General features: G+C 45.6%; 1 protein-coding gene across 1 annotated transcript in view; it reads left to right on the top strand.

The window, feature by feature from the left end:
- MROH1 (maestro heat like repeat family member 1) overlaps window positions 1-24,010 on the top strand; it is a 383,926-nt gene that overhangs the window by 35,270 nt on the left and 324,646 nt on the right. The window contains exons 5-6 of the mRNA XM_063924734.1: window positions 8,983-9,145; window positions 11,225-11,323. Coding sequence (XP_063780804.1) covers window positions 8,983-9,145; window positions 11,225-11,323 — 262 coding nt within the window. The remainder of the gene's footprint in view (window positions 1-8,982; window positions 9,146-11,224; window positions 11,324-24,010) is intronic.

Below are 24,010 nucleotides of genomic sequence, written 5' to 3'. Positions count from 1 at the left end.
TGTGGAAGAAACACTCTAGCTCCTGCAGCTGCCAGATACAGCCTTAGCCAAGCTGCCCGTCAGGAGCTGAGGAACCAGTGCTTCTGCTCCGTGCTCTGGGATGAGCTGCTGCGGTGGCCACTGTCTCCATGTATGTACAGGTCCTCCAGAGATTGTTCTCTGTGCAGGACATACAGCTCTGGCAGCAGACGAGGCCTGGTGATGGCAGACACAGCGCCAGCTGGAAGTAGTGTTAATGTTTGGTAGGAGTGGTTCTGCTTCCTGCGGGTGTTTTGTTATTAGAGGGACAATGCACACATCCTTCAAACCCTGAGGGCATCGAATGCACAGATACGTACACACCGGAACATGTGATTATCAGATCCTTATTGACTTTCATGAATCATGCAGCTTGATGTGAACACACAAACACAATGTCTGTGCAGTCAGGTCTGCAACATGGACACACGCGTTATTGTGGCAGCGTGCGGTGTGTTCCTTCCCATCATCTGCCTGCTACTGAGCAAGGGCAAACTGATGACTGCAGTGTGTGTGTCTCTCTCTCTCTCTCTCTCTCTCTCTCTCTCTCTCTATCTATATATATATATATATATATATATATATATATATATATATATATATTTCTCTGACGTCCTAAGTGGATGCTGGGACTCCGTAAGGACCATGGGGAATAGCGGCTCCGCAGGAGACAGGGCACAACTAAAGAAAGCTTTAGGACTACCTGGTGTGCACTGGCTCCTCCCACTAAGACCCTCCTCCAGACCTCAGTTAGAATCTTGTGCCCGGCTGAGCTGGATGCACACTAGGGGCTCTCCTGAGCTCCTAGAAAGAAAGTATATTTTAGGTTTTTTATTTTACAGTGAGATCTGCTGGCAACAGACTCACTGCAGCGAGGGACTAAGGGGAGAAGAAGCGAACCTACCTAACTGGTGGTAGCTTGGGCTTCTTAGGCTACTGGACACCATTAGCTCCAGAGGGATCGACCACAGGACCCGACCTCGATGTTCGGTCCCGGAGCCGCGCCGCCGGCCCCCTTACAGAGCCAGAAGCAAGAAGTGTTCCGGAAAATCGGCGGCAGAAGACTTCTGTCTTCAACAAGGTAGCGCACAGCACTGCAGCTGTGCGCCATTGCTCCTCATGCACACCTCACACTCCGGTCACTGATGGGTGCAGGGCGCTGAGGGGGGCGCCCTGAGGGCAATATAATATACCTTGGCTGGCAAATCATCACTATATATAGTCCCAGGGCTATATATGTGATAATTACCCCTGCCAGAATCCATGAAAAAAGCGGGAGAAAAGTCAGCCGAAAAAGGGGCGGGGCTATCTCCCTCAGCACACTGGCGCCATTTTCTCTTCACAGTGCAGCTGGAAGACAGCTCTCCAGGCTCTCCCCTGTAGTTTTCAGGCTCAAAGGGTTAAAAAGAGAGGGGAGGCACTAAATTTAGGCGCAATATGTGTATACAAGCAGCTATTGGGGGAAAAATCACTCAGTTATAGTGTTAATCCCTGCATTATATAGCGCTCTGGTGTGTGCTGGCATACTCTCTCTCTGTCTCCCCAAAGGACTTTGTGGGGTCCTGTCCTCAGTCAGAGCATTCCCTGTGTGTGTGCGGTGTGTCGGTACGGCTGTGTCGACATGTTGGATGAGGAAGGTTACGTGGAGGCGGAGCAGAGGCCGATAAATGGGATGTCGCCCCCTGTGGGGCCGACACCAGAGTGGATGGATATGTGGAAGGTATTAACCGACAATGTCAACTCCTTACATAAAAGGCTGGATGACGTAACAGCTGTGGGACAGCCGGCTTCTCAGCCCGCGCCTGTCCAGGCGTCTCAAAGCCCATCAGAGGCTCAAAAAACGCCCGTTACCTCAGATGGCAGACACAGATGTCGGCACGGAGTCTGACTCCAGTGTCGACGAGGTTGAGACATATACACAATCCACTAGGAACATCCGTTGCATGATCTCGGCAATGAAAAATGTGTTACACATTTCTGACATGAACCCAAGTACCACATAAAAGGGGTTTTATGTTTGGGGAGAAAAAGCAGCCAGTGTTTTGTTCCCCCATCAGATGAGTGAATGAAGTGTGTAAAGAGCGTGGGTTCCCCCGATAAGAAAATGGTAATTTCTAAAAAGTTACTGCTGGCGTACCCTTTCCCGCCAGAGGATAGGTCACGTTGGGAGATATCCCCTAGGGTGGATAAGGCGCTCACACGTTTGTCAAAAAAGGTGGCACTGCCGTCTTGGGATACGGCCACTTTGAAGGAGCCTGCTGATAAAAAGCAGGAGACTATCCTGAAGTCTGTATATACACACTCAGGTACTATACTGAGACCTGCATTTGCCTCAGCATAAATAGTGCTGCTGCAGCGTGGTCTGATACCCTGTCAGATAATATTAATACCCTAGACAGGGATAATAATTTGCTAACATAGAGCATATTAAAGACGTCGTCTTATATATGAAGGATGCACAGAGGGATATTTGCCGGCTGGCATCCAGAATTAATGCAATGTCCATTCTGCCAGGAGGGTATTAGAGACCCGGCAGTGGACAGGTGATGCTGCCTTTAAAAGGCACATGGAGATTCTGCCTTATAAGGGTGAGGAATTGTTTGGGGATGGTCTCTGGGACCTCGTATCCACAGCAACAGCTGGGAAGAATTTTTTTTACCTCAGGTTTCCTCACAACCTAAGAAAGCACCGTATTTTCAGGTACAGTCCTTTCGGCTTCAGAAAAGCAAGCGGGTCAAAGGCGCTTCCTTTTTGCACAGAGACAAGGGAAGAAGGAAAAAGCTGCACCAGACAGCCAGTTCCCAGGATCAAAAATCTTCCCCCGCTTCCTCTGAGTCCACCGCATGACGCTGGGGCTCCACAGGTGGAGACAGGTGCGGTGGGGGCGCGTCTCGGGAACTTCAGGGACCAGTGGGCTTGCCCACAGGTGGATCCCTAGGTTCTGCAAGTAGTATCACAGGGATACAGGCTGGAGTTCGAGGCGACTCCCCCTCGCCGTTACCTCACATCAGCCTTGCCTGCTGCCCTCGGAGAAAGGGAGGTAGTACTGGCGGCAATTCACAAGCTGTACTTCCAGCAGGTGAAATCAAGGTACCCCTCCTTCAACAAGGCCGGGGTTACTATTCCAAAATGTTGTGGTACCGAAACCAGACGGTTCGGTGAGACCCATTCTAAAATTGAAATCCTTGAACACTTATATACGAAGGTTCAAGTTCAAAATGGAATCGCTCAGGGCGATTATTGCAAGCCTGGAGAATTTCATGGTATCACTGGACATTAAGGATGCTTACCTGCATGTCCCTATTTACCCTCTTCACCAGGAGTACCTCAAAATTGTGGTAGGGGATGGTCATTACCAATTCCAGACGTTGCCGTTGGTCTGTCCCCGGCACCGAGGGTATTTACCAAGGTAATGGCCGAAATAATTATCCCGTGCTTGGACGATCTCCTTATAAAGGCGAGGTCCAGGGAGCAGTTGTTCGTCGGAGTAGCACTATCTCGGGAAGTGCTACAACAGCACGGCTGGATTCTGAATAGTCCAAAGTCGCAGCTGGTTCCTACGACGCGTCTACTGTTCCTGGGTATGGTTCTGGACACAGAACAGGATAAAAAGGGTTTCTCCCGGAGGAGAAGTCCTAGGAGTTGTCATCTCTAGACAGAGACCTCCTAATACAAATACAGGTGTCGGTGCATCAATGCACGCGAGCCCTGGGAAAGATGGTAGCTTCTTACGAAGAAATTCCATTCGCCAGGTCCCATGCAGGGATCTTCCAGTGGGATCTGTTGGACAAGTGGTCCGGGTCGCATCTTCAGATGCATCGGCGGATAACCCTGTCTCCAAGGGCCAGGGTGTCGCTGTTGTGGTGGCTGCAGAGTGCTCATCTTCTAGGGAGCCGCAGATTCGGCATACAGGACTGGGTCCTGGTGACCACGGATGCCAGCCTTCGAGGCTGGGGGGCAGTCACACAGGGAAGAAACTTCCAAGAACTATGGAAAAGTCAGGAGACTTCCCTACACATAAATACTCTGGAACTAAGGGCCATTTACAATGCCCTAAGTCAGGCTAGACCCCTGCTTCAACACCGGCTGGTGCTGATCTAGTCAGACAACATCACGGCGGTCGCTCATGTAAACCGACAGGGCGGCACAAGAAGCAGGATGGCGATGGCAGAAGCCACAAGGATTCTCCGATGGGCGGAAAATCATGTGTTAGCACTGTCAGCAGTGTTCATTCCCGGAGTGGACAACTGGGAAGCAGACTTTCTCAGCAGACACGACCTCCACCCGGGAGAGTGGGGACTTCATCCAGAAGTCTTCCAAATGATTGTACACCGTTGGGAAAGGCCACAGGTGGACATGATGGCGTCCCGCCTCAACAAAAAGCTACAAAGATATTGCGCCAGGTCAAGGGACCCTCAGGCGATAGCTGTGGACGCTCTGGTAACACCGTGGGTGTACCAGTCGGTGTATGTGTTCCCTTCTCTGCCTCTCTTACCCAGGGTAATGAGAATAATAAGAAGGAGAGGAGTAAGAACTATACTCATTGTTCCGGATTGGCCAAGAAGAGCTTGGTACCCAGAACTCCAAGAAATGATCTCAGAGGACCCATGGCCTCTGCTGCTCAGACAGGACCTGCGGCAGCAGGGGGCCTGTCTGTTCCAAGACGTACCGCTGCTGCGTTTGACGGCATGGCGGTTGAACGCCGGATCCTGAAGGAAAAGGGCATTCCGGAGGAAGTTATCCCTACGCTAATTAAAGCTAGGAAAGAAGTGAACCAAACCATTATCACCGCATATGGCGGAAATATGTTGCGTGCTGTGAGGCCAGGAAGGCCCCAAAGGAGGAATTTCAGCTAGGTCGATTTCTGCACTTCCTACAGTCAGGGTGACTATGGGCCTAAAATTGGTTTCCATTAAGGTCCAGATTTCGGCTCTATCGATTTTCTTCCAAAATAGAACTGGCTTCACTGCCTGAAGTTCAGACTTTTGTTAAGGGAGTGCTGCATAGTCAACCCCCGTTTGTGCCTCCAGTGGCACCGTGGGATCTCAACGTGGTGTTGGATTTCCTGAAGTCGCATTGGGTTGAGCCACTTAAATCCGTGGAGCTACAATACCTCACGTGGAAAGTGGTCATGCTGTTGGCCTTGGCGTCGGCCAGGCGTGTATCAGAATTGGCGGCTTTGTCATGCAAAAGCCCTTATCTGATTTTTTATATGGATAAGGCGGAATTGAGGACTCGTTCCCAATTCCTTCCTAAGGTGGTATCAGTTTTTCATGTGAACCAACCTATTGTGGTGCCTGCGGCTACTTGGGACTTGGAGGATTCCAAGTTACTGGACGTAGTCAGGGCCCTGAAAAGTATATGTTTCCAGGACGGCTGGAGTCAGGAAAACTGACTCGCTATTTATCCTGTATGCACCCAACAAGCTGGGTGCTCCTGCTTCTAAGCAGACTATTGCTCGCTGGATCTGTAGCACGATTCAACTTACACATTCTGCGGCTGGACTGCCGCACCCTAAATCTGTGAAAGCCCATTCCACGAGGAAAGTGGGCTCTTCTTGGGCGGCTGCCCGAGGGGTCTCGGCTTTACAACTTTGCCGAGCTGTTACTTGGTCGGGTTCAAACATTTTTGCAAGAGTCTACAAGTTTGATACCCTGGCTGAGGAGGACCTAGAGTTTGCTCATTCGGTGCTGCAGAGTCATCCGCACTCTCCCGCCCGTTTGGGAGCTTTGGTATAATCCCCATGGTCCTTACGGAGTCCCCAGCATCCACTAGGACGTCAGAGAAAATAAGAATTTACTCACCGGTAAATCTATTTCTCGTAGTCCGTAGTGGATGCTGGGCGCCCGTCCCAAGTGCGGATTGTCTGCAATACTTGTATATAGTTATTGCTAACTAAAGGGTTATTGTTGAGCCATCTGTTGAGAGGCTCAATTATATTTCATACTGTTAACTGGGTATAGTATCACGAGTTATACGGTGTGATTGGTGTGGCTGGTATGAGTCTTACCCGGGATTCAAAATCCTTCCTTATTGTGTCAGCTCTTCCGGGCACAGTATCCTAACTGAGGTCTGGAGGAGGGTCATAGGGGGAGGAGCCAGTGCACACCAGGTAGTCCTAAAGCTTTCTTTAGTTGTGCCCAATTTCCTGCGGAGCCGCTATTCCCCATGGTCCTTACGGAGTCCCAGCATCCACTACGGACTACGAGAAATAGATTTACCGGTGAGTAAAATCATATATATATATATATATATATATATATATATATATATATATATATATATTTATCTATCTCTAATCTCTCTCTCTCTCTCTCTCTCTCTCTATTTATATATCTATATATCTATCTCAGAGGGCGCTGTGACTTTACTTGCGATAGTCAATAAAAGTCCATACAGTTCCAGCAGGACTAAAACCCCACCGGGAACTGTTCCTCAATGGAGATTAAGGCACCGTTTGTTGTACTCCGCCAAGTACTGACCTGGATGATTCTATCTCACCAGAGCAGACACCCAGAAACACTGGAACAGATGTAATGGAGGTCAGGGTGACTTGTGGTGACCCATCAGATCTGGTCCAGGGTAGTGTTTTTTTTTCTTTCTTTAGATCATACTTTTATATATTGTATATATAATGTAGCCTCCTCTCATTTAGTTCCCCGTGTGTATCGTCTAGTTCCCCCTCGTGTAGTTCCCCGTGTATATCGTCTAGCTCCCCCTTGTGTAGTTCCCCGTGTGTATCGTCTAGCTCCCTCTCGTGTAGTTCCCCGTGTGTATCGTCTAGCTCCCCCTCGTGTAGTTCCCCATGTGTATCGTCTAGCTCCCCCTCGTGTAGTTCCCCGTGTGTGTCGTCTAGCTCCCCCTCGTGTATTGTAGTTCCCCGTGTGTATCGTCTAGCTCCCCCTCGTGTAGTTCACCGTGTGTATCAACTAGCTCCCCCTCGTGTAGTTCCCCGTGTGTATCGTCTAGCTCCCCCTCGTGTAGTTCCCCGTGTGTATCGTCTAGCTCACCCTCGTGTAGTTCCCCGTGTGTGTCGTCTAGCTCCCCCTCGTGTATTGTAGTTCCCCGTGTGTATCGTCTAGCTCCCCCTCGTGTAGTTCACCGTGTGTATCAACTAGCTCCCCCTCGTGTAGTTCCCCGTGTGTATCGTCTAGCTTCCCCTCGTGTAGTTCCCCGTGTGTATCGTCTAGCTCCCCCTCGTGTAGTTACCCGTGTGTGTCGTCTAGCTCCCCCTCTTGTAGTTCCCCGTGTGTATCGTCTAGCTCCCCCTCGTGTAGTTCCCCGTGTGTGTCGTCTAGCTTCCCCCTCGTGTAGTTCCCCGTGTGTATCGTCTAGCTCCCCCTCGTGTAGTTCCCCGTGTGTATCGTCTAGCTTCCCCCTCGTGTAGTTCCCCGTGTGTATCGTCTAGCTCCCCCTCGTGTAGTTCCCCTTGTGTGTCGTCTAGCTCCCCCTCGTGTATTGTAGTTCCCTGTGTGTATCGTCTAGCTCCCCCTCGTGTAGTTCCCCGTGTGTATCGTCTAGCTCCCCCTCGTGTAGTTCCCCGTGTGTATCGTCTAGCTCCCCCTCGTGTAGTTCCCCGTGTGTATCGTCTAGCTCCCCTTCGTGTAGTTCCCTGTGTGTATCGTCTAGCTCCCCCTCGTGTAGTTCCCCGTGTGTATCGTCTAGCTCCCCCTCGTGTAGTTCCCCGTGTGTATCGTCTAGCTCTCCCTCGTGTAGTTCCCCGTGTGTATCGTCTAGCTCCCCCTCGTGTAGTTCCCCGTGTGTATCGTCTAGCTCTCCCTCGTGTAGTTCCCTGTGTGTATCGTCTAGCTCTCCCTCGTGTAGTTCCCCGTGTGTATAGTCTAGCTCCCCCTCGTGTAGTTCCCCGTGTGTATCGTCTAGCTCCCCCTCGTGTAGTTCCCCGTGTGTATCGTCTAGCTCCCCCTCGTGTAGTTCCCCGTGTGTATAGTCTAGCTCCCCCTCGTGTAGTTCCCCGTGTGTATCGTCTAGCTCTCCCTTGTGTAGTTCCCCGTGTGTGTCGTCTAGCTCCCCCTCGTGTATTGTAGTTCCCCGTGTGTATAGTCTAGCTCCCCCTCGTGTAGTTCCCTGTGTGTATCGTCTAGCTCCCCCTCGTGTAGTTCCCTGTGTGTATCGTCTAGCTCTCCCTCGTGTAGTTCCCCGTGTGTATCGTCTAGCTCCCCCTCGTGTAGTTCCCCGTGTGTATAGTCTAGCTCCCCCTCGTGTAGTTCCCCGTGTGTATCGTCTAGCTCCCCCTCGTGTAGTTCCCCGTGTGTATCGTCTAGCTCTCCCTCGTGTAGTTCCCTGTGTGTATCGTCTAGCTCCCCCTCGTGTAGTTCCCCGTGTGTATCGTCTAGCTCCCCCTCGTGTAGTTCCCCGTGTGTATCGTCTAGCTCCCCCTCGTGTAGTTCCCCGTGTGTATCGTCTAGCTCCCCCTCGTGTAGTTCCCCGTGTGTATCGTCTAGCTCCCCCTCGTGTAGTTCCCCGTGTGTATCGTCTAGCTCCCCCTCGTGTAGTTCCCCGTGTGTATCGTCTAGCTCCCCCTCGTGTAGTTCCCCGTGTGTATCGTCTAGCTCCCCCTCGTGCCGCCTAAACAGCTCTGGCCTGCTATCCCTACTGCAGAAATGACAGCAAGTTCTAGCACACAGAGTGTAATATTCGGGACCTTGTGAATGACACTGATGGGTGGTACATACCCCTGCTGTCATAACCCAGGTTGGTTACGGCTTATAAAATAAAATATGGACAATATTCAGCAGAAATCCCGGACCTCTGAAGACATGTACCCTATTACATCTCCCCAGTCTATGCAGGCGCTGTGCGGTGATCACAGTAATGACACGTAGGGTAATGACAGAGCCGGGGTATTTATGTACACACAGGGGGTAGATTTATGTTTATGTTGCGCATTGTGTTTATGTTGCGTGTTATGTACGTAGTCATGTGACTGTAGTCTCCGCCTCTCAGGACGTTATATTCGAGTGGCAGCAGGCGGCTAGCAGTATCCTCGTCGCTGTGGGAAGAGGCTTCATTAACTGTGTCATGGAGGAAATTCTGCTCAAGTTCCAGCCAGGAATCCTTCCGCATTTCTTCATCATGCAGACATTAGCCAACCTGGCAGTGGCTAACGGTAGGTCCCAGACTCACTCACTCACTCTGATACTGTGCTGTAAATCAGACAGGGACTCACTCTGATAATGTGCTGCAAGTCAGGGACTCACTCTGATAATGTGCTGCAAGTCAGGGACTCACTCTGATACTGTGCTATAAGTCAGGCAGGGACTCACTCTGATACTGTGCTGTAAGTCAGAGAGGGACTCACTCTGATACTGTGCTGTAAGTCAGGCAGGGACTCACTCTGATACTGTGCTGTAAGTCAGGCAGGGACTCACTCTGATACTGTGCTGTATGTCAGACAGGGACTCACTCTGATACTGTGCTGTAAGTCAGACAGAGAGGGACTCAGTCACTCTGATACTGTGCTGTAAGTCAGGCAGGGACTCACTCTGATACTGTGCTGTAAGTCAGACAGGGAATCACTCTGATACTGTGCTGTAAGTCAGACAGGGACTCACTCTGATACTGTGCTGTAAGTCAGACAGGGACTCACTCTGATACTGTGCTATAAGTCAGAGAGGGACTCAGTCACTCTGATACTGTGCTGTAAGTCAGGCAGGGACTCACTCTGATACTGTGCTGTAAGTCAGGCAGGGACTCACTCTGATACTGTGCTGTAAGTCAGGGACTCACTGATACTGTGCTGCAAGTCAGGGACTCACTCTGATACTGTGCTGCAAGTCAGGGACTCGCTCTGATACTGTGCTGCTAGTCAGGGACTCACTCTGATACTGTGCTGCAAGTCAGGGACTCACTCTGATACTGTGCTGCAAGTCAGGGACTCACTCTGATACTGTGCTACAAGTCAGGGACTCACTCTGATACTGTGCTGCAAGTCAGGGACTCACTCTGATACTGTGCTACAAGTCAGGGACTCACTCTGATACTGTGCTACAAGTCAGGGACTCACTCTGATACTGTGCTGTATGTCAGGCAGGGAATCACTCTGATACTGTGCTGTAAGTCAGACAGGGACTCACTCTGATACTGTGCTGTAAGTCAGACAGGGAATCACTCTGATACTGTGCTGTAAGTCAGACAGGGACTCACTCTGATACTGTGCTGTATGTCAGGCAGGGAATCACTCTGATACTGTGCTGTAAGTCAGACAGGGACTCACTCTGATACTGTGCTGTAAGTCAGACAGGGAATCACTCTGATACTGTGCTGTAAGTCAGACAGGGACTCACTCTGATACTGTGCTGTAAGTCAGACAGGGACTCAGTCACTCTGATACTGTGCTGTAAGTCAGACAGGGACTCACTCTGATACTGTGCTGTATGTCAGGCAGGGAATCACTCTGATACTGTGCTGTAAGTCAGACAGGGACTCACTCTGATACTGTGCTGTAAGTCAGACAGGGAATCACTCTGATACTGTGCTGTAAGTCAGACAGGGACTCAGTCACTCTGATACTGTGCTGTAAGTCAGACAGGGAATCACTCTGATACTGTGCTGTAAGTCAGGCAGGGAATCACTCTGATACTGTGCTGTAAGTCAGACAGGGACTCACTCTGATACTGTGCTGTAAGTCAGACAGGGAATCACTCTGATACTGTGCTGTAAGTCAGACAGGGACTCAGTCACTCTGATACTGTGCTGTAAGTCAGACAGGGACTCACTCTGATACTGTGCTGTATGTCAGGCAGGGAATCACTCTGATACTGTGCTGTAAGTCAGACAGGGACTCAGTCACTCTGATACTGTGCTGTAAGTCAGACAGGGACTCACTCTGATACTGTGCTGTAAGTCAGACAGGGAATCACTCTGATACTGTGCTGTAAGTCAGACAGGGAATCACTCTGATACTGTGCTGTAAGTCAGGCAGGGAATCACTCTGATACTGTGCTGTAAGTCAGGCAGGGAATCACTCTGATACTGTGCTGTAAGTCAGGCAGGGAATCACTCTGATACTGTGCTGTAAGTCAGGCAGGGAATCACTCTGATACTGTGCTGTAAGTCAGGCAGGGAATCACTCTGATACTGTGCTTTATGTCAGGCAGGGACTCAGTCACTCTGATACTGTGCTAGTAATTGTCATAGGGGGATACTGTTACTTCTCCTGTACTAGTGATACTCTCTCCTCTTTTAGTGTTTGGGATGGTTCCTTTCCTTAACTCTGTCCTTGGAACGATGCTTCCGATGTTTCCGATAGTGAAGCAGGATCCAATGAAAGCCGTGTTCTGTGTGGGTAAGTGATCATCTAGTAATCACATCAAGCTACGCTGTCTGTGCTGTCACCCATTGTGTCACTAATTGTGTTACCCCCCCCAGTCCTGGCACATGGTTATATCTCTGGGTGTACACTGTGATAACATCGGGTGATACGATACATCGATATAATGTGTCTGTGTATACACTGCTGTGCGGTGACATGATGTATTGTTATATCTCTGGGTGTACACTGTGATAACATCGGGTGATACGATACATCGATATAATGTGTCTGTGTATACAGTGCTGTGCGGTGACATGATGTATGGTTATATCTCTGGGTGTACACTGTGATAACATCGGGTGATACGATACATCGATATAATGTGTCTGTGTACACTACTGTGCAGTGTCATGATGTATGGTTATATCTCTGGGTGTACACGGTGATAACATCGGGTGATACGATACATCGATATAATGTGTCTGTGTATACACTGCTGTGCGGTGACATGATGTATGGTTACATGGTTATATCTCTGGGTGTACACTGTGATAACATCGGGTGATACGATACATCGATATAATGTGTCTGTGTATACACTGCTGTGCGGTGACATGATGTATTGTTATATCTCTGGGTGTACACTGTGATAACATCAGGTGATACGATACATCGATATAATGTGTCTGTGTATACAGTGCTGTGCGGTGACATGATGAATGGTTACAAGGTTATATCTCTGGGTGTACACTGTGATAACATCGGGTGATACGATACATCGATATAATGTGTCTGTGTACACACTGCTGTGCGGGGACATGATGTATGGTTATATCTCTGGGTGTACACTGTGATAACATCGGGTGATATGATACATCGATATAATGTGTCTGTGTATACACTGCTGTGCGGTGACATGATGTATGCTTACATGGTTATATCTCTGGGTGTACACTGTGATAACATCGGGTGATACGATACATCAATATAATGTGTCTGTGTATACAGTGCTGTGCGGTGACATGATGTATGGTTATATCTCTGGGTGTACACTGTGATAACATCGGGTGATACGATACATCGATATAATGTGTCTGTGTACAGTGCTGTGCGGTGACATGATGTATGGTTACATGGTTATATCTCTGGGTGTACACTGTGATAACATCTGGTGATACGATACATCGATATAATGTGTCTGTGTATACACTGCTGTGCGGTGACATGATGTATGGTTACATGGTTATTATCTCTGGGTGTACACTGTGATAACATCGGGTGATACGATACATCGATATAATGTGTCTGTGTATACAGTGCTGTGCAGTGTCATGATGTATGGTTATATCTCTGGGTGTACACTGTGATAACATCAGGTGATACGATACATCGATATAATGTGTCTGTGTACAGTGCTGTGCGGTGACATGATGTATGGTTACATGGTTATATCTCTGGGTGTACACTGTGATAACATCGGGTGATACGATACATCGATATAATGTGTCTGTGTATACAGTGCTGTGCGGTGACATGATGTATGGTTACATGGTTATATCTCTGGGTGTACACTGTGATAACATCGGGTGATACGATACATCGATATAATGTGTCTGTGTACACTGCTGTGCAGTGACATGATGTATGGTTATATCTCTGGGTGTACACTGTGATAACATCGGGTGATACGATACATCGATATAATGTGTCTGTGTATACACTGCTGTGCGGTGACATGATGTATGTTATATCTCTGGGTGTACACTGTGATAACATCGGGTGATACGATACATCGATATAATGTGTCTGTGTACACACTGCTGTGTGGTGACACGATGTATGGTTACATGGTTATATCTCTGGGTGTACACTGTGATAACATCGGGTGATACGATACATCGATATAATGTGTCTGTGTATACACTGCTGTGCGGTGACATGATGTATTGTTATATCTCTGGGTGTACACTGTGATAACATCGGGTGATACGATACATCGATATAATGTGTCTGTGTATACACTGCTGTGCGGTGACATGATGTATTGTTATATCTCTGGGTGTACACTGTGATAACGTCGGGTGATACGATACATCGATATAATGTGTCTGTTTATACACTGCTGTGCGGTGACATGATGTATGGTTATATCTCTGGGTGTACACTGTGATAACATCGGGTGATACGATACATCAATATAATGTGTCTGTGCATACACTACTGTGAGGTGACATGATGTATGGTTACATGGTTATATCTCTGGGTGTACACTGTGATAACATCGGGTGATACGATACATCGATATAATGTGTCTGTGTACACACTGCTGTGCGGTGACATGATGTATTGTTATATCTCTGGGTGTACACTGTGATAACATCGTGTGATACGATACATCGATATAATGTTTCTGTGTATACACTGCTGTGCGGTGACATGTATGGTTACATGGTTATATCTCTGGGTGTACACTGTGATAACATCGGGTGATACGATACATCGATATAATGTGTCTGTGTACACACTGCTGTGCGGTGACATGATGTATTGTTATATCTCTGGGTGTACACTGTGATAACATCGTGTGATACGATACATCGATATAATGTTTCTGTGTATACACTGCTGTGCGGTGACATGTATGGTTACATGGTTATATCTCTGGGTGTACACTGTGATAACATCGGGTGATACGATACATCGATATAATGTGTCTGTGTATACAGTGCTGTGCGGTGACATGATGTATGGTTATATGGTTATATCTCTGGGTGTACACTGATAACATCGGGTGATACGATACATCGATATAATGGGTCTGTGTACACTGCTGTGCAGTGTCATGATGTATGGTTATATCTCTGGGTGTACACTGTGATAACATCGGGTGATACGATACATCGATATAATGTGTCTGTGTATACAGTGCTGTGCGGTGACATGATGTATGGTTATATGGTTATATCTCTGGGTGTACACTGTGATAACATCGGGTGATACGATACATCGATATAATGTGTCTGTGTATACAGTGCTGTGCGGTGACATGATGTATGGTTATATGGTTATATCTCTGGGTGTACACTGATAACATCGGGTGATACGATACATCGATATAATGGGTCTGTGTACACTGCTGTGCAGTGTCATGATGTATGGTTATATCTCTGGGTGTACACTGTGATAACATCAGGTGATACGATACATCGATATAATGTGTCTGTGTACAGTGCTGTGCGGTGACATGATGTATGGTTACATGGTTATATCTCTGGGTGTACACTGTGATAACATCGGGTGATACGATACATCGATATAATGTGTCTGTGTATACAGTGCTGTGCGGTGACATGATGTATGGTTACATGGTTATATCTCTGGGTGTACACTGTGATAACATCGTGTGATACGATACATCGATATAATGTTTCTGTGTATACACTGCTGTGTGGTGACATGATGTATGGTTACATGGTTATATCTCTGGGTGTACACTGTGATAACATCGGGTGATACGATACATCGATATAATGTGTCTGTGTAGACAGTGCTGTGCGGTGACATGATGTATGGTTACATGGTTATATCTCTGGGTGTACACTGTGATAACATCGTGTGATACGATACATCGATATAATGTTTCTGTGTATACACTGCTGTGTGGTGACATGATGTATGGTTACATGGTTATATCTCTGGGTGTACACTGTGATAACATCGGGTGATACGATACATCGATATAATGTTTCTGTGTATACACTGCTGTGTGGTGACATGATGTATGGTTACATGGTTATATCTCTGGGTGTACACTGTGATAACATCGGGTGATACGATACATCGATATAATGTGTCTGTGTACACTGCTGTGCAGTGACATGATGTATGGTTATATCTCTGGGTGTACACTGTGATAACATCGGGTGATACGATACATCGATATAATGTGTCTGTGTATACACTGCTGTGCGGTGACATGATGTATTGTTATATCTCTGGGTGTACACTGTGATAACATCGGGTGATACGATACATTGATATAATGTGTCTGTGTATACAGTGCTGTGCGGTGACATGATGTATGGTTACATGGTTATATCTCTGGGTGTACACTGTGATAACATCGGGTGATACGATACATTAATATAATGTGTCTGTGTATACACTGCTGTGCAGTGACATGATGTATGGTTACATGGTTATATCTCTGGGTGTACACTGTGATAACATCGGGTGATACGATACATCGATATAATGTGTCTGTGTATACACTGCTGTGCGGTGACATGATGTATGGTTACATGGTTATATCTCTGGGTGTACACTGTGATAACATCGGGTGATACGATACATCGATATAATGTGTCTGTGTATACACTGCTGTGCGGTGACATGATGTATGGTTATATCTCTGGGTGTACACTGTGATAACATCGGGTGATACGATACATCGATATAATGTGTCTGTTTATACACTGCTGTGCGGTGACATGATGTATGGTTATATCTCTGGGTGTACACTGTGATAACATCGGGTGATACGATACATCAATATAATGTGTCTGTGCATACACTACTGTGAGGTGACATGATGTATGGTTACATGGTTATATCTCTGGGTGTACACTGTGATAACATCGGGTGATACGATACATCGATATAATGTGTCTGTGTACACACTGCTGTGCGGTGACATGATGTATTGTTATATCTCTGGGTGTACACTGTGATAACATCGTGTGATACGATACATCGATATAATGTTTCTGTGTATACACTGCTGTGCGGTGACATGTATGGTTACATGGTTATATCTCTGGGTGTACACTGTGATAACATCGGGTGATACGATACATCGATATAATGTGTCTGTGTATACAGTGCTGTGCGGTGACATGATGTATGGTTATATGGTTATATCTCTGGGTGTACACTGATAACATCGGGTGATACGATACATCGATATAATGGGTCTGTGTACACTGCTGTGCAGTGTCATGATGTATGGTTATATCTCTGGGTGTACACTGTGATAACATCGGGTGATACGATACATCGATATAATGTGTCTGTGTACAGTGCTGTGCGGTGACATGATGTATGGTTACATGGTTATATCTCTGGGTGTACACTGTGATAACATCAGGTGATACGATACATCGATATAATGTGTCTGTGTATACACTGCTGTGCGGTGACATGATGTATGGTTACATGGTTATATCTTTGGGTGTACACTGTGATAACATCGGGTGATACGATACATCAATAGAATGTGTCTGTGTATACAGTGCTGTGCGGTGACATGATGTATGGTTACATGGTTATATCTCTGGGTGTACACTGTGATAACATCGGGTGATACGATACATCGATATAATGTGTCTGTGTATACAGTGCTGTGCGGTGACATGATGTATGGTTACATGGTTATATCTCTGGGTGTACACTGTGATAACATCGGGTGATACGATACATCGATATAATGTGTCTGTGTACACACTGCTGTGCGGTGACATGATGTATTGTTATATCTCTGGGTGTACACTGTGATAACATCGTGTGATACGATACATCGATATAATGTTTCTGTGTATACACTGCTGTGCGGTGTCATGATGTATGGTTATATCTCTGGGTGTACACTGTGATAACATCGTGTGATACGATACATCGATATAATGTGCCTGTGTATACACTGCTGTGCGGTGACATGTATGGTTACATGGTTATATCTCTGGGTGTACACTGTGATAACATCGGGTGATACGATACATCGATATAATGTGTCTGTGTATACAGTGCTGTGCGGTGACATGATGTATGGTTATATGGTTATATCTCTGGGTGTACACTGATAACATCGGGTGATACGATACATCGATATAATGGGTCTGTGTACACTGCTGTGCAGTGTCATGATGTATGGTTATATCTCTGGGTGTACACTGTGATAACATCGGGTGATACGATACATCGATATAATGTGTCTGTGTACAGTGCTGTGCGGTGACATGATGTATGGTTACATGGTTATATCTCTGGGTGTACACTGTGATAACATCAGGTGATACGATACATCGATATAATGTGTCTGTGTATACAGTGCTGTGCGGTGACATGATGTATGGTTACATGGTTATATCTCTGGGTGTACACTGTGATAACATCGGGTGATACGATACATCGATATAATGTGTCTGTGTACACTGCTGTGCAGTGACATGATGTATGGTTATATCTCTGGGTGTACACTGTGATAACATCGGGTGATACGATACATCGATATAATGTGTCTGTGTATACACTGCTGTGCGGTGACATGATGTATTGTTATATCTCTGGGTGTACACTGTGATAACATCGGGTGATACGATACATCGATATAATGTGTCTGTGTATACAGTGCTGTGCGGTGACATGAATGTATGGTTACATGGTTATATCTCTGGGTGTACACTGTGATAACATCGGGTGATACGATACATTAATATAATGTGTCTGTGTATACACTGCTGTGCAGTGACATGATGTATGGTTACATGGTTATATCTCTGGGTGTACACTGTGATAACATCGGGTGATACGATACATCGATATAATGTGTCTGTGTATACACTGCTGTGCGGTGACATGATGTATGGTTACATGGTTATATCTCTGGGTGTACACTGTGATAACATCGTGTGATACGATACATCGATATAATGTGTCTGTGTATACACTGCTGTGCGGTGACATGATGTATGGTTATATCTCTGGGTGTACACTGTGATAACATCGGGTGATACGATACATCGATATGTGTCTGTGTATACACTGCTGTGCGGTGACATGATGTATGGTTACATGGTTATATCTCTGGGTGTACACTGTGATAACATCGTGTGATACGATACATCGATATAATGTGTCTGTGTATACACTGCTGTGCGGTGACATGATGTATGGTTATATCTCTGGGTGTACACTGTGATAACATCGGGTGATACGATACATCGATATAATGTGTCTGTGTATACAGTGCTGTGCGGTGACATGATGTATGGTTACATGGTTATATCTCTGGGTGTACACTGTGATAACATCGGGTGATACGATACATCGATATAATGTGTCTGTGTATACACTGCTGTGTGGTGACATGATGTATGGTTATATCTCTGGGTGTACACTGTGATAACATCGGGTGATACGATACATCGATATAATGTGTCTGTGTATACACTGCTGTGCGGTGACATGATGTATGGTTATATCTCTGGGTGTACACTGTGATAACATCGGGTGATACGATACATCGATATAATGTGTCTGTGTATACAGTGCTGTGCGGTGACATGATGTATGGTTATATGGTTATATCTCTGGGTGTACACTGTGATAAACATCGTGTGATACGATACATCGATATAATGTGTCTGTGTATACACTGCTGTGCAGTGACATGATGTATGGTTATATCTCTGGGTGTACACTGTGATAACATCGGGTGATACGATACATCAATAGAATGTGTCTGTGTATACAGTGCTGTGCGGTGACATGATGTATGGTTACATGGTTATATCTCTGGGTGTACACTGTGATAACATCGGGTGATACGATACATCGATATAATGTGTCTGTGTATACAGTGCTGTGCGGTGACATGATGTATGGTTATATCTCTGGGGGTACACTGTGATAACATCGGGTGATACGATACATCGATATAATGTGTCTGTGTATACAGTGCTGTGCGGTGACATGATGTATGGTTATATCTCTGGGGGTACACTGTGATAACATCGGGTGATACGATACATCGATATAATGTGTCTGTGTACACTGCTGTGCGGTGACTTGATGTATGGTTACATGGTTATATCTCTGGGTGTACACTGTGATAACATCGGGTGATACGATACATCGATATAATGTGTCTGTGTATACAGTGCTGTGCGGTGACATGATGTATGGTTACATGGTTATATCTCTGGGTGTACACTGTGATAACATCGGGTGATACGATACATCGATATAATGTGTCTGTGTATACACTGCTGTGCGGTGACATGATGTATGGTTACATGGTTATATCTCTGGGTGTACACTGTGATAACATCGGGTGATACGATACATCGATATAATGTGTCTGTGTATACAGTGCTGTGCAGTGACATGATGTATGGTTACATGGTTATATCTCTGGGTGTACACTGTGATAACATCGGGTGATACGATACATCGATATAATGTGTCTGTGTATACACTGCTGTGCGGTGACATGATGTATGGTTATATCTCTGGGTGTACACTGTGATAACATCGGGTGATACGATACATCGATATAATGTGTCTGTGTATACAGTGCTGTGCGGTGACATGATGTATGGTTATATCTCTGGGTGTACACTGTGATAACATCGGGTGATACGATACATCGATATAATGTGTCTGTGCATACACTACTGTGCGGGGACGTGATGTATGGTTATATCTCTGGGTGTACACTGTGATAACATCGGGTGATACGATACATCGATATGTGTCTGTGTATACAGTGCTGTGCGGTGACATGATGTATGGTTACATGGTTATATCTCTGGGTGTACACTGTGATAACATCGGGTGATACGATACATCGATATAATGTGTCTGTGTATACACTGCTGTGCGGTGACATGATGTATGGTAACATGGTTATATCTCTGGGTATACACTGTGATAACATCGGGTGATACGATACATCGATATAATGTGTCTGTGTATACAGTGCTGTGCGGTGACATGATGTATGGTTATATCTCTGGGTGTACACTGTGATAACATCGGGTGATACGATACATCGATATAATGTTTCTGTGTATACAGTGCTGTGCGGTGACATGATGTATGGTTATATCTCTTGGTGTACACTGTGATAACATCGGGTGATACGATACATCGATATAATGTGTCTGTGTATACAGTGCTGTGCGGTGACATGATGTATGGTTATATCTCGGTGTACACTGTGATAACATCGGGTGATACGATACATCGATATAATGTGTCTGTGTATACAGTGCTGTGCGGTGACATGATGTATGGTTACATGGTTATATCTCTGGGTGTACACTGTGATAACATCGGGTGATACGATACATCGATATAATGTGTCTGTGTACACACTGCTGTGCGGTGACATGATGTATGGTAACATGGTTATATCTCTGGGTATACACTGTGATAACATCGGGTGATACGATACATCGATATAATGTGTCTGTGTATACACTGCTGTGCGGTGACATGATGTATGGTTATATCTCTGGGTATACACTGTGATAACATCGGGTGATACGATACATCGATATAATGTGTCTGTGTATACAGTGCTGTGCGGTGACATGATGTATGGTTATATCTCTTGGTGTACACTGTGATAACATCGGGTGATACGATACATCGATATAATGTGTCTGTGTATACAGTGCTGTGCGGTGACATGATGTATGGTTATATCTCTTGGTGTACACTGTGATAACATCGGGTGATACGATACATCGATATAATGTGTCTGTGTACACAGTGCTGTGCGGTGACATGATGTATGGTTATATCTCTGGGTGTACACTGTGATAACATCGGGTGATACGATACATCGATATAATGTGTCTGTGTATACAGTGCTGTGCGGTGACATGATGTATGGTTATATCTCTTGGTGTACACTGTGATAACATCGGGTGATACGATACATCGATATAATGTGTCTGTATACAGTGCTGTGCGGTGACATGATGTATGGTTATATCTCTTGGTGTACACTGTGATAACATCGGGTGATACGATACATCGATATAATGTGTCTGTGTATACACTGCTGTGCGGTGACATGATGTATGGTTACATGGTTATATCTCTGGGTGTACACTGTGATAACATCGGGTGATACAATACATCGATATAATGTGTCTGTGTATACAGTGCTGTGCGGTGACATGATGTATGGTTACATGGTTATATCTCTGGGTGTACACTGTGATAACATCGTGTGATACGATACATCGATATAATGTGTCTGTGTATACACTGCTGTGCGGTGACATGATGTATGGTTACATGGTTATATCTCTGGGTGTACACTGTGATAACATCGTGTGATACGATACATCGATATAATGTGTCTGTGTATACAGTGCTGTGCGGTGACATGTATGGTTACATGGTTATATCTCTGGGTGTACACTGTGATAACATCGGGTGATACGATACATTAATATAATGTGTCTGTGTATACACTGCTGTGCAGTGACATGATGTATGGTTACATGGTTATATCTCTGGGTGTACACTGTGATAACATCGGGTGATACGATACATCGATATGTGTCTGTGTATACACTGCTGTGCGGTGACATGATGTATGGTTACATGGTTATATCTCTGGGTGTACACTGTGATAACATCGTGTGATACGATACATCGATATAATGTGTCTGTGTATACACTGCTGTGCGGTGACATGATGTATGGTTATATCTCTGGGTGTACACTGTGATAACATCGGGTGATACGATACATCGATATAATGTGTCTGTGTATACAGTGCTGTGCGGTGACATGATGTATGGTTATATCTCTGGGTGTACACTGTGATAACATCTGGTGATACGATACATCGATATAATGTGTCTGTGTATACACTGCTGTGCGGTGACATGATGTATTGTTATATCTCTGGGTGTACACTGTGATAACATCTGGTGATACGATACATCGATATAATGTGTCTGTGTATACAGTGCTGTGCGGTGACATGATGTATGGTTATATGGTTATATCTCTGGGTGTACACTGTGATAAACATCGGGTGATACGATACATCGATATAATGTGCCTGTGTATACACTGCTGTGCGGTGACATGATGTATGGTTATATCTCTGGGTGTACACTGTGATAACATCGGGTGATACGATACATCAATATGATGTGTCTGTGTACACACTGCTGTGCGGTGACATGATGTATGGTTATATCTCTGGGTGTACACTGTGATAACATCGGGTGATACGATACATCGATATGATGTGTCTGTGTACACACTGCTGTGCGGTGACATGATGTATGGTTATATCTCTGGGTGTACACTGTGATAACATCGGGTGATACGATACATCGATATAATGTGTCTGTGTATACACTGCTGTGCGGTGACATGATGTATGGTTACATGGTTATATCTCTGGGTGTACACTGTGATAACATCGGGTGATACGATACATCGATATAATGTGTCTGTGTATACAGTGCTGTGCGGTGACATGATGTATGGTTATATCTCTGGGTGTACACTGTGATAACATCGGGTGATACGATACATCGATATAATGTGTCTGTATATACACTGCTGTGTGGTGACATGATGTATGGTTATATCTCTTGGTGTACACTGTGATAACATCGGGTGATACGATACATCGATATAATGTGTCTGTGTACACAGTGCTGTGCGGTGACATGATGTATGGTTACATGGTTATATCTCTGGGTGTACACTGTGATAACATCGGGTGATACGATACATCGATATAATGTGTCTGTGTATACAGTGCTGTGCGGTGACATGATGTATGGTTATATCTCAGGGTGTACACTGTGATAACATCGTGTGATACGATACATCGATATAATGTGTCTGTATATACACTGCTGTGTGGTGACATGATGTATGGTTACATGTTATATCTCTGGGTGTACACTGTGATAACATCTGGTGATACGATACATCGATATAATGTGTCTGTGTATACACTGCTGTGCGGTGACATGATGTATTGTTATATCTCTGGGTGTACACTGTGATAACATCGGGTGATACGATACATCGATATAATGTGTCTGTGTATACAGTGCTGTGAGGTGACATGATGTATGGTTATATCTCTGGGTGTACACTGTGATAACATCGGGTGATACGATACATCGATATAATGTGCCTGTGTATACACTGCTGTGCGGTGACATGATGTATGGTTATATCTCTGGGTGTACACTGTGATAACATCGGGTGATACGATACATCGATATGATGTGTCTGTGTACACACTGCTGTGCGGTGACATGATGTATGGTTATATCTCTGGGTGTACACTGTGATAACATCGGGTGATACGATACATCGATATGATGTGTCTGTGTACACACTGCTGTGCGGTGACATGATGTATGGTTATATCTCTGGGTGTACACTGTGATAACATCGGGTGATACGATACATCGATATGATGTGTCTGTGTACACACTGCTGTGCGGTGACATGATGTATGGTTATATCTCTGGGTGTACACTGTGATAACATCGGGTGATACGATACATCGATATAATGTGTCTGTGTATACACTGCTGTGTGGTGACATGATGTATGGTTACATGGTTATATCTCTGGGTGTACACTGTGATAACATCGGGTGATACGATACATCGATATAATGTGTCTGTGTATACACTGCTGTGTGGTGACATGATGTATGGTTACATGGTTATATCTCTGGGTGTACACTGTGATAACATCTGGTGATACGATACATCGATATAATGTGTCTGTGTATACACTGCTGTGCGGTGACATGATGTATGGTTATATCTCTGGGTGTACACTGTGATAACATCGGGTGATACGATACATCGATATAATGTGTCTGTGTATACACTGCTGTGTGGTGACATGATGTATGGTTACATGGTTATA

Source organism: Pseudophryne corroboree, chromosome 5, assembly GCF_028390025.1.
Source record: "Pseudophryne corroboree isolate aPseCor3 chromosome 5, aPseCor3.hap2, whole genome shotgun sequence".
In the NCBI taxonomy this organism is placed as follows: Eukaryota; Metazoa; Chordata; class Amphibia; order Anura; family Myobatrachidae; genus Pseudophryne; species Pseudophryne corroboree.
Note: the sequence above shows the minus strand (reverse complement) of the source record. Positions and strands in the feature narration are given on the sequence as shown.